General features: G+C 38.5%; 1 protein-coding gene across 1 annotated transcript; it reads right to left on the bottom strand.

The window, feature by feature from the left end:
- Positions 1–1029: 1029 nt before the first annotated feature.
- On the bottom strand, positions 1030–11910 carry LOC103776222 (F-box-like/WD repeat-containing protein TBL1XR1; the record flags this gene model as incomplete). The annotated part of the gene is made up of 10 exons (XM_008943721.1): positions 11807–11910; positions 9543–9688; positions 7874–8093; positions 5663–5795; positions 5292–5433; positions 4946–5009; positions 4747–4844; positions 2937–2997; positions 1600–1721; positions 1030–1104 (listed from the first exon to the last, which is right to left on the bottom strand). Coding segments are annotated over exons 1-10 (1119 nt in total), but the record flags the coding sequence as incomplete, so codon positions are not given.
- Between the last annotated feature and the right edge of the window lie 727 nt (positions 11911–12637).

Genomic DNA, 12637 nt, shown 5'->3' with positions numbered 1-12637 from the left:
TAAATGATTCTATGATTCTATGAACGTAGGAAAGGATGAATTTTTCTTCAGTGGTGCTAGGTGCTCTGTTGACTAAAGATGTCTAGACATTTAGCTTTAGAAAGGAAGCTGAATGCTTAAATGTTTCTATTTAGAAAAGGTGACTTCCACTGCAAGAGCCTGGCTGTGTACCAGCACAGGAGGGGACGTCTGGCTACTCACTCAGGCATTCCCTGCCTCTGATTAAACAACTTACACGGAAATAACTGTCCCGAGGGCTACTAGTAGGACAGTGTTGTCAATGTGAAAAAACGTATCCTGAAACTCTAGCAAACAATGCTAAAATACTCACTAAATACAAAGCAGTATTGGGAAAGCAAGGAAACAACACAGGCCTGTCAGGCACGGACAACCTCGCTGCTTCTAGTATGGCTAACCTGGCAGTAATTTTCTTTGGATTTCTAGTCTGCCTTGAAGTCCCGTATATTAAGTTCCTGTATCGTCTGCATTCGCAAGTTTGCTAGATAGTTCTACTAGAAAGCATGTGAATTATTTGGAGGAAGCTTATAAGTGCAGTTGAAAACTGCAGAATGACTCCTAATGAATTGGGAAACCCAAGGACTACACAGTCTCTTAAGAAAGAATATGAGAAAGACTTTAACTAGAAAGCAGGGGAAGATAGAAGAAAACCAGGGAAGAAGTTAGTCTCCCATCCTTGTATGGGTTACACAACATGCATTCCAACTCTTCCTTTTAACCAAAAGCAACCATCAAGTGTGACAGCTTAATGATTAATGACCTGATTCTGTAAACAGCTAAAAGCACCTAATAAATCATGCTCCAAGTCGCAGGGTGGCAGCCTGTAACAAGTTCTCTGGACTACAGCTTGGCTCTGATTAACAAAGGTTTGCTGGGATTGCCTGATCTTGTTATTAAAAAAGAACAAATATTAGACGACACAGCAAGTACAGTGATACCTCTGGACTGCCTGAGCCAATGGGGTGTACTCCCCAGTCCTACAGAGAAAAGAGCCAGGGCCAGGACAGTTACCTTTAGAGTCATATCATCAGAGCAGGATGCCAGAAGATTACCAGTTGGATCCCATTTGATTGCATTCACTTCATTCTGAAATTGAACAGTGAGAACGAGTTGGAGCCTTCACTTCCAATACAAATGACAGCTTATGAAGGATGGAGTCAGACAGCAGTTATGAGTATTTGTACAATAATCACTATTTCAACATTTTGTTTTCTTTCCTAGTTTTCCCTTCAGTAATAACAACTTTTTGCTGTTTTTTGCTACCTGTTCACCACAGTTTCCCACACATGCTCTTGCACAACATAGGCTGTGCATAGCAAAGTCTGAAAGTTGTCACATTTCTTCTTAAGCTCACTTTTGCTATGTCATCCTGGTAAAGAGAACCTGCACATGGGAGCGAAAATTGTTCTAATAATGACAGAGGACACAGTTATCACATGACCTTAACTACAGCAACCTGTGCTTCTGAATCTATTGCCTGTTGCCAAAGACTACAAGCCTGTATGCTAGCAAGCATACTGGGCCCCCAGTCTCTCATTAATAAAAATATCATACAGTAGCCCCCAATTTTCCAGTACTTACTGTGTGACCCTGGAAGGTTTTGATGGGCCTATCTTGTCCTAGTTTACAGACATGAATACACATGTCTGTACTGCAAGATGCAAACGTGTTGTTACTCTGCCAGTCAACATCTAACGCTGGTGCTAAAAGAAAAAGAAAAGTATTTAAACCTCTGGTGTGTGTTCTGCAGGAGTTTGATTTGCAAAGTCAGCGTTCACCACCTTAGAACAAATGCCCACAGGAAGCCACCATTAATTTTACAGCAGTTCTAAAGATAAGCAAACACTATGAACAGCAAGAAATGCAGCCAAAATCTACAGAAATCTAAATGAAACAAAATTTAACAGAAGTCATTAAAACACAGAACATATCTGAAATGAAATAGTTATACAGAAGACAGTGCAGCAGGACAACAAGCTGTAGTTACGTCATCCATAAATGAATCTACAAATCACGAGGAACAAGTTCCCACAACTTAAGACATTGACACACGTGAGCTCATCTCCACCAACAGCCCATGCCTATGCTGATAGATGGCAGCCAGAGAAAGATAATGATTTATTTCCTTTCTTAATTCCAGCATTATAAGGTGTGGTAACTTGAAGCTTAATCATGGACAACATATTCCATTTGATCAAGCCAAGATATTTATGGCAGCTAGCACACAGAATTGCCTGGAGTAAATCAAGAATTGATGTTTTTGACTGTTGTCATGCCACTGAAAACACAGTTCGAGTGGAATAAAAAGTGGAAACGAGACACATTTCTTAAAGGCCCTTCAATGACACGTTCGTCATCCTCTCTATTCTATTTTCCAGCTGATTCTGGCAGACTTGCACAGCATGCAGCCCACAAAGCAATTTGTCTGGCCTCCTGAGAGGCTGCGCTCTCACCCCAGCTGGCCAGTGAAGAGCCTTTCTGCTGGTCTGTGGCCAAACAAATTGGGGACGGCACAGCAGTCAGCACAGAACAATGGGGTGCAGAGCTGGGGGTTCTGCAGCAGGCGGATGACAAATGAATTCTCTAGCTGATAAACACAAATCCTTCATGGCCCACCCACTTGATTTATTTGCCATTGTACTATAGAAAGCTGGTAACATTTGGATTATCTCTTATGCTTTTCCTAGAACCGCAATAAAATCGTCAGTTATGAAGAATCAGAACCATTCCAGCTTTGTTCACATCCTCAAATTCGTAAGACTGAGACTATGGGAGTTAGTACCCAAAAGTCTGCCTGTAAGATTTTAAAAAGGTGTACATAAGCACCATAAATTTCATATTTCGTAACTTACTTTAATAAATAACACTTTTTTCATTTTTTCAGGTGACAATCCTGAATGATCAAAATCAAGACTTACCCGAATGAAAAGGAAACTGCTGCTTGGCTTCACCAGTATGGGCATCCCAAATAATTGTGGTCTGTATTAAATAGATAAATAAACAAACTTATACAATGTTCCTTCTTGTAAAAATAGCACAATTTCCTCACAACTACCACAACTCACTTGCGTCAGACTACCCAGCCTATTCCCCACTGCCCAAACCTGCTCCTTATTAGATACTTCTAGTGTTTTAGCCAGTACTAAAGCAATGGTAGTAGATGTACAAGCAACAGTAGAAAACTTTAATACACTGCAATATTAGAAAGGTGTTTAATCACACATTTTGGGGTATGGAGGGAAAAAGGGGGTTGTGGGCCTTTTTTTTGAAAACAAAAATTAAATAGATTTATCTCCTTAGTTCTACTTATATTCTTGTAATCCACTCCACATGCCTATGTTAATTTTAAACACTTGTATATTCAAATTGTAATTTCATATACTCATCTGTCCCTAAGGAGATCTTTCTATAAACAATTACTCTCGCATTTAAAAATCTGAAAAATTTGATTTAAGAGTGTAATTCTTTCCAGGTTGTTCTCTGCCAATACTTCTGATATATCCTTCTGATGAAAGAAAACTTACATGACAGTATTAGTATTTTATAATCACTACATTATATGCCAATATTCCTGACCTACCTCAACGATCAATGAAAATTTTGACACTGAATTCAATGGAAGCATGAACTGACCAAATTATTTATGGAAAAGAAGCATAAGGTTGGGTCAATCTTTCTGCTGATGTAAAATATATTTCAAAGTATAAACTCAGCTGCTTTGTCCAAGGAATATTACTGACTGAAATGAGGCTTCTATGTCCTCCAGAATTTTTTTTTCTGTAAATTAAAGCTGTACCTCCACAAAGATTTAAAACCCGGCATAAGCCATTGCTGCTACCAAAAGTAGCAGCCCATCCTTTCGATGCTTTTTTGAGACATTTACTTTTCCTTCCTTTGTGCCAGCACAAGCATTTATAAAGCTGGGCACTAAAGCAAAACAAGTTAAATGCATGCAGGAAAAAAATAAAGGAGGAAATCCACTACTTTACAGTGACACTGCCAGTTTCAAGTATTGTGGGCCTGTGGTCTTACTGAGCTTGCAGTTTGCCAGTCCCACCAAGAGAAAGCTTGTGTTTACTACTGCACCTTGAATCAGTTACAGAGGAAAAATTAAACCTACTCTTTAAAAGTCTGTTTTATTCTTTAAACTAGTCTTCAAGTCTATTCTTCCTGCCATTTATAAAATCTCTCACACTGTAACAACAGCTTTGAAATGAAAGTCCTCGTGACTCTTTGTTTAGAGATATGAAACAAAACACAGTTAAAACATGAGCTTCATGTCATTGCACTACTGGCCCCTCCCCAGTCAGATATATTGACTTTCTTATGTTCCAGCTCTAACTTTTTAAATCATTCTCAGCCTGAACTTAATTCCTCTGATATGACTTTTTTTTTCCTGAGGCTTTGTATAAAGTGCTTCACTAAATTTTAGATTATTCAGTTTTACAAAGGTTTGATGTTCCTGCGTTCAACGCACATACCTTTCAACTCACACTAACTTAACTGGGAAGAGATCCACGGGCACTGAAAGTAATAAATTACAATACCCCAATAAAATCCTATAAAACACAGGGAAAAACAACTAGCATAACGAGTTCTTTCTAAGTACATATGTAAGTCCCACGCCTTTAGTGTAATTTACTTACTTTCCATAGCTTTGCTATTACGGTTACAATTAGATTATAATGGTGAAGGAAAGAATTTTAATTTTACCAAAGATTATCTCACCTTGTCCACTCCTGCACTTAAAATGAAGTTTCCTTTCTTGTTCCATTTTAACGCAAATATAGGACCTTTATGTTGCCCTAAGGTGCTGGCAAGATTACCTGAAAATTTATATTGATATGAATACATTAAAAAAATAAAAAACTATGCTGTGAGCCACAATACAGGAAAATATACTGGAAATTGAAAGTATTTCACTTACCATCTTTAGTCCATATCCTCGCAAAGCCATCATAAGACCCTGTTGCTAGAAGCGTACCTTCACTCTGCCAGCAGAAAGGTTATTTCATTGGTTTATTTTTACTGTATAACTCCAAGCTAAAGAGTACAAAGCAAATTTCAGGTAGGACACATCTGCATGAGATTTAAGATATTTATTTCATTGGCTAGCGCTTATTAAAAAGAAGTCGCTGAAGTACAAGTCAAAAATAGAAATACTTCAGGAGCTGTAGTAGTGGATGCACGGCTGCTGTCACTTAAAATTTGACTGTGCAGCATTACAGGCAGGATTTTCTCAGGGTGCTCTGAGCTTTGCCATTTCCACTTACGTTCCAATCCAGCGATGTCACATCTTTGTTGCTGGGTACATCCTGCCCTCCTTCTCGTATACAGTGACGAAGTACCAGCTGCGTAGAGCCGCTCGTGCTGTTTTCACTGAGGTTCCATATCCGTGCTGTCGAATCTCCAGATCTGCAAAACAGTTCATGAGAACCTAACTCCTTCTCCCAATTAGTTTCATGGCATGCACATGTGGAACTTCAAAAAAAAAAAAAAAAAAAAAAAATTCTTTTCAAAACAGCAAACATGGCGTTTGATGTAGAGGGCATTGGGGCAGATATTATTTAACTTGTGACCCTCAGCACAGAGAAGTGTGCCATTGAGCAGTGACGTGGTGTGTGCACGTGGTTAATGCACGTACCCTGAGGCCAGAAGGTCACTAACGGGATTCCAGGCACAGATGAATACTTCAGATTCATGGCCACGCAGCACCACTGCTTTGTTGGGAGGGATTTCAACATCTCCATCTACTTCCATCATATCCGTGTGATTATCTGCATTATGGGAAACAACAGTACAGAGAGGTAGATTTTAATATTTTGGGACAATACGTTTTAACTACTGCATGGCTCATACTCTTCTGGATGAGCATAACAATTAAGTAACAGTTTAAGTGGATCAAAATTTGACAAAGCCTGTAATGTTCCTTTATTTCTCCAGTTCCAATTTGTGAAGTACTATTACAGATGGGAAGCTTCAAAAATGTGAGAACACTCTTAGCCATTCTAAACCTTAGCATCCAAGTGGATTTAGTTCTGAAACTTCAAAATTGAGGACAAAAGTTAATTTTTTGTTACGTTAATAAATGAACGCTGATGTTAAAAGTACTTACATTTTTTCAGGCATGATACTGCACAGTACAATACGTTACTAGTTTATCTTGTGCTTTAAAAATACATCTATGACACATTCATTTTAAAAAAAAAAATCTTTTCAACAACTGCAGTAAAACAGGTTTTACATCTACATCCTGGACGTTTCATTTACAAAATGGCTTTAATTAATTTAATAACATTTGGTGATACACTAAACTGATAACAGAGTTTTTGAAACTGCATCAGCAAGTACTGTGGACCTGTGTCAATACATAGCTTGCTGCGTGGAAGTGATGTTGAATTCATATTGTTCCATACAACATACTGGGGGTAATTGAACTGACAGAACAGTTTTCTTGGCAGCTACCATTAATAATTTTATATTATTAAAAAATAAATTCACACGGAGTGTAAATGTGGAATATAAAAACGAATGCTGAACAGTTCACCTGAACCATATTTATTCGCTGTGGTTAAACAAACCGTTTCACATCTATTGCTTAATTTAACATTAAAGGTTTCTGTCACTGTTTCTATGTGTTAGGAAACAGAAAAGACTATTAGAACACGCATATTTTGAAGAAAGAGCACCATATAAAACACTGCTTCAATTAAAGAGAATCAATGCCAGTATAATTTGGTGTACTGGCCAGTAGGGGCTGCTGGTATATCACATTTAACGGTGGCGGAGCTCTGAAGTTTATGCTTGCTCTATATCCAGTTCACAGTTAACAAGTAGATATTCTTTTGAGATTTTTAAATGAAAACATCAAAGTAGAGAGCTTATTTGTTTAAGGCAAAGATTATATCATATATAATAATAAAAAGACTAATAAAATCCAGATATAAAATGCCAAACCTGTACACGGCTTGATATGAATATTCTCTCAACAACGCCTTTTCTTCAGCTCCTTTTCCAGCAACAGTTCTAAGTCCCTCTCTCAGATGTCTAATTCAGAACAATATTTGCAAAATTGCATTTTAATGCCTGACCTGAACTTTTCTACACTAAGCCTGATTGTAAGCTATGTTCTTTTGCCCAGCGATAGCAAATAAAACCCACCTGTTTCACCAATCCAAGCTAAAATGGAGGCAATGAATAAACCAGACCCACAAGCAGTTGCATTGAATAATCCTGAATAGCAAATCACGAAAACTGATACTGATAAATTAGACAAATGAGACAGGATTTGTCTCAGCAACCATGATGATCTCAGCCTGACAAGGAAGTCTGTTCTACAGAGAGCCAGTTACAGCTCCCTGATTCATGGGGTTAGCAGAACCTGTCAAAAGTAGTTTGTGGAGCTTCACAAGCCACACTCAGTTTTAACCCACTGTGGAGTAGTAGAGTCCTCTCGTTATTCCTTGTACAGGAAATACAATATTTAAAGAGCTGTGTCTGATTTTTTTGTTATTATTATTTTTGTGTCTTTATGCAAGAGCTCTCAGAGGGTCCTGTGAAAAACCTTCAGATGATGGGAAGGAGTAGTACTGGTAGTGAGACTGGTCAATGAAATATTGTGAATGTATGAATTCAAGGTTTGCACCTCTTCCTGCAATTCCAGTTATCAAACTGGGGGCAGTCAAAAGTGAGACACCATTTGTTGAAGGGTCACCTATGACAAAGGTACTCTCTGCAAGCTGAAGGGTTACTAGCACCTCTACCCATTCCTTCAGCATTTACTACCTCATACTACAAGCTTGTGCTATGACAAATGACATGAACATAGGTTAAGGTCATCTCGGTCTCAACTTACTTGCTATAGTATGTGCTCCATTCTCTTCTCCATTTGCAGTATTTTCTCCATTTTTCGCTGATCCCTGTTGGTTGGTCGCGGCTGCAGCTGCAGCAGCTGCTGCCTGCTGTTGTGCAAGTTTATCTCTGTAGGCCTGTTGTCTTGTCTGTACCACATCAGGCATTACTGCATCTATCAGTGAGAGAGACTCTATCGGCCTACCATCAAACAAGGTACCATCCTAAATTACAGCAGAGGGAGAGAAAAAAAAAAAAAAAAAGACAACACCAAGTGCAAATTAACATTGTAGTCAAAAATTCCAAGTTTTGATTTAATATAATAAAACAGTTTACACATGGTTCTGGAATTGATCTTTCATTGTTGTTGTGGACAGGACTGGAATTTCAGTCTAAATTTAAGTGGCCACCATAAATATGCAAAAGAAAAAAAAGCAGCACAGGCCTCTGGCAGAGCTTCTGGAATGGAAAGTTATATCCTTTAAGTTTGCTAAACCGTCTGCTACAGCAAAAAATTCTGTAAGCTAGCTATGAATATGATTTCAAACATGAGTGGCTGCAGAAAAATCTAATGGTTTGTTTGAAGAGCTGCAAACATTGCAAGTCAGGTCACTGGCTTGTGAAGTTATTCTATCTTATTAGACTAATACTTTCCATAAGCACATTATCTGGAGAGTTGACTAGTTTTCTTCCTTTTTTTAAACAGTGCTGGCATGCTTTCAAACAACAAGGAAGATTTTTATCCTGAAATGGACAAGACCTAGTTAAAAATACCCTTATACATATGCTAGGGCTTTGTAAGGATCTATATTTAGGAGGTAGAAGGATTCCTTGCAATAAATACAGGGTCTCCTTCTATTCCAATCACTTGCTGTATTTTTCTGAGGCTTCCTAAGGGAAAGGATTTGCTTCACTGGGACTACAAAAACTACACATATGCAGCAGACATAAGGGAGACTGGAAAGACAGCAAAATTAGTGGAAAAAAAAATTGTTTCCTTCTGTAATATAACTGACACAGACAGAGGCTGCGAACCTTCCAGGCATAAATGGGAATGGAAATTGAGGGCGAGTATCTGCAGCATCAGGCAGGAAGATACATAGCTTTCTGTACTGCTGGAATAACCATTTAAACATCAAATTTAATAGATCCTGCTCAAGATGAATTAGCCAGCGGAGGCAAGAAGCACACTGGCATACACCTTCATCCTTCCTGCCACAAACGGAAACCCTCTCTCTGCTTGGAAACCTTGCCTTTGAGCTCTCATTACTTCACTATAACAACATATCACCCAAATGAGAGCTGCTCTCCCACCTCCCTCGTGCAAGGCTACAAAAATAAAAATTAAGAGGTTCCCTGTGTCAGTGACTATCTTATTGCACTTGTCTGGATTTACTACAACATTACATTACGGTAAAAACTCTACAGACAACGGACCTTGAAGCAATGAGCCAGAACACCATGCCTGGTGTTGTGTGGCTGCACGGGGCAGAACCCCTACCCAGTTATGTCACTCCATTCTGGTTCCACCACTGGAGTCATGGTGAACACCAGCAGTAAGGAATCTAAAGTAAAAGTAAATAAATAGGATACAAGAAAGTTAAGAAAAAGTACTAACATTCAAACTTACTGCAAGCAAGGACATAACACTCCTGCAGGCAAAGCCTCCTTACCTCATTAATACTGACTTCTGCCTCTACATACTGCAGACCTTTCTGGATGATGGAAATCAGAGCAGCTGGTGGCACCAGAGCACCATTTATATTAGACTGGCTGATATGGCTCTCTATACCAAAGGTAAATGCTGAATGGGAAAACCCTAAAGACAAGGCAAAGACATCAGAATTGATTTATAGATAGACAATGCTACTTGCCGTATCACCGTAGGATCTTCTGTTTACAAACCTAAGCAAATGAGACAAAGTCAGAGTATGCCTATGAACGACAAACAATCTCCCCAAAACACCTCTGCTGTTCCCCTCACATGTCTCTAGTTTGCATGTACAAAACCAGAAAAAGAAAGTTTATATATAAACATAGAAACGTTTACAAGGCAAAACATCTATGCATCAGTAAAAATAAAACTATAAATTGTACAATTTGCTGTAACATTTACACACACACATATATTCTCAAACTATATATATTGTATCATATCTAGTACTTCATAAAATAGGTATCTCCAAGACACCAAGACTGACTTATTTTTACTCCCTGATTTGTTACCTATGAAAGTGAAATCGCTCTGTATATAGAACAGAATTCACTTCATGCTACAGTGCTGTCATAGCACTGTGGGTTTTGGTGTTTAAGAAGTGGCAAGTATGTTATGGTGCAGCACTAGTAGTTGCTTGCTATTTATTTGGTCACCTTGAAAAGGCAAATTTAACCTAGAGAAAAATAGTTGTTTCAGCAAATTAACTTTACAGTCATGGCATTTTTCCTTAAACTACTTTTTCTGCCGCCCCCACTTCCCCCTAACCCCACAGCAGGTAACTTAAGAAGCTGCCTGCAACCTTCCAAATGAAGATGAAGCAATCCTAAAAGCTTGGTTTCTTTGACAAAAGCAGTCTGCAACTGGAATAATAACGTGCAATAGTTGTCAGTGAATTCAGGCAGAACAATGAGTTTCTGTTTTCTTTGACAAGCAGAGACTAAAAAGCTCTGCCATCCACGTCTGCTTCTGGTGCTTCCTTGTCTCAGTTACAGAAGTCCATGAGCAAAAGTAGTGGGCAGACGCTAGGGGCTAGATCACTTAAATCCATTTTCATTAAGCCTGAAGCCACCCACCAGCAACCACTGAACAGAGCTAAGAATCAGCGGATGTTGAAACACAAAGGTAACACACACATTGAAGTGGATCCCTTACATTAACTTAAGAATGGACTTTATTTTTGCTTTCATATGCAGACTTCTTTTGTGCATTGCTAAGATCATGTTCCCTCAGGCCATGTGACAATCATCACTTGTTCATTTACTGGGCTATGCCCTGATGTCCGGTCAGATCTGCCCGTTCTAAATGTAGGCTGCATGGAGCAATCAGTAGCATAGCTGTGAGTAAAAGATAACAGTGTCTCTTCTATAGCTTCGAGAACAACCACCACCACAAAAGCCATGCAGCCATACGGGTGCATCTAGAAACCCAAACATACAACACCAACTCAACTGCTGATCCAACTGAGTTTGTGAAGTGTTAAACATACACTGTCCAAAGGAACACTACTGCATCCATATTTGTATTTTACAGGCACAGCCAGCTTGGACAAATATGACAGGGAAAAAAAAAAAGTTTCTTTTCAAGTTTGACAGTATTAACTGTCTTTTGCTCCTGTTCCTAGGAAGCAGGAGACTTTGGCTAGCCTGACACCAAAGGACAAAATCCCTCCGAGGAAAGAGGCCTGTGGGGAGGGAGACTTTTGAGAACCCAAGAGTTAATCCTGTAAAAGCATCTATTCATTTAGATTCAAATGATATAAGTCATATGGTCACAGCTGCCACTTCTTCTGCTCTTCCACAGTCACAGTCAGGCAAGGAATTTGACCACACAAGACCAGCTAGCAGAGGCACCATCACTTCAAGACAGAACAGAGAAAAGCAGTATTTTGGTGGTCATCCTCTTTCCAAGTATGGTGTCACCATAAAAAAAAAAAAAGTGTCACTGTCATTTGATCTCCAGAAAAACGCATTTCTAGCAATCAAGTGAGTCCTTATTTGGTTGACTGCCATATGAGGACTCCAAGTGACTAAATCTGATTAAGTTACAGAAGGTAACTTGGCAGGAATTCATTTTCTTGTTGAGAAGAAACACCAAGAAACAGTTCAGACAGCAGCACATGCCTACTAGCAAAATAATTAAATGAGTCTGTGTTTGCTAAAGTCAGTTGCAGATGAATACCAAATAAATTATGCATTAACAACCACAAATGTAAAAACTCACCTGACTCTTGTAAGTATCTATATACCAGGAAGTTAACCTCATCACTGCTTATACTCATCTTTATTCCCAGTTAAACCATGAGGTCTCAACAAAGGACACAACCCTGAAAAGAAAAAAAGTAGGTCAATTAAATATTTTTAGTACCTACTACATATTTCTCAACAAATGCTATAAAGTAAGTAGCTCCCTGGCAGCAGAGACAAAGGTTTTATTTTATAATGCAAATAAGTCTACTGTAGTCATTAAAAAGTCATTTGTCTCACCACAACATAAAAGTCAGTAAATTAAATATTGAAGGGCCGGATTCTCAAATGATGCAAATTAGTATGGACTGGGGAACCATGCCACTTAATACCAGCACAAAAAAGTCCTCATTTCACAGGTTTTTAAAAAATAATCAAGTGACTTTCATCTAAGCAAGATTATTGCTACGGAACACATTTTTCAAACTGTGGATTTCTCTCTGCCTGGCTAACAAAGCCTGGGAACTTGGCTTCACATTGGTATCCAGGCAAGTTATCATTTTTACTTTCTAATCTACTTCAATTTTCAGGTACTCCCGGTTTACTAAAAATGTGCAACATGGGCTACAACACTATCTGTTCAAAGAAAGCTCTGCTATTTCCACTAAAAATTAGAAAACACCTCAGCCATAAACTTTTGCTTTGCACAAAGAATTCTTGAAATTAAAGACAAACTTTAAACAGACCGCTTTTTAGTAACATTTCTGAAGTCTTTCACTTCAGTAATTTAAAAATATTGACGGGTATATATACACAATTTCCCCTTGATTTTATTAATGATTATTATTTATTAATAATAATATTTTAT

This window comes from Merops nubicus, unplaced genomic scaffold (assembly GCF_000691845.1).
Source record: "Merops nubicus isolate BGI_N331 unplaced genomic scaffold, ASM69184v1 scaffold53887, whole genome shotgun sequence".
In the NCBI taxonomy this organism is placed as follows: Eukaryota; Metazoa; Chordata; class Aves; order Coraciiformes; family Meropidae; genus Merops; species Merops nubicus.
The sequence above is the reverse complement of the archived record's forward strand: the minus strand, read 5'-3'. Positions and strand labels throughout refer to the sequence as shown.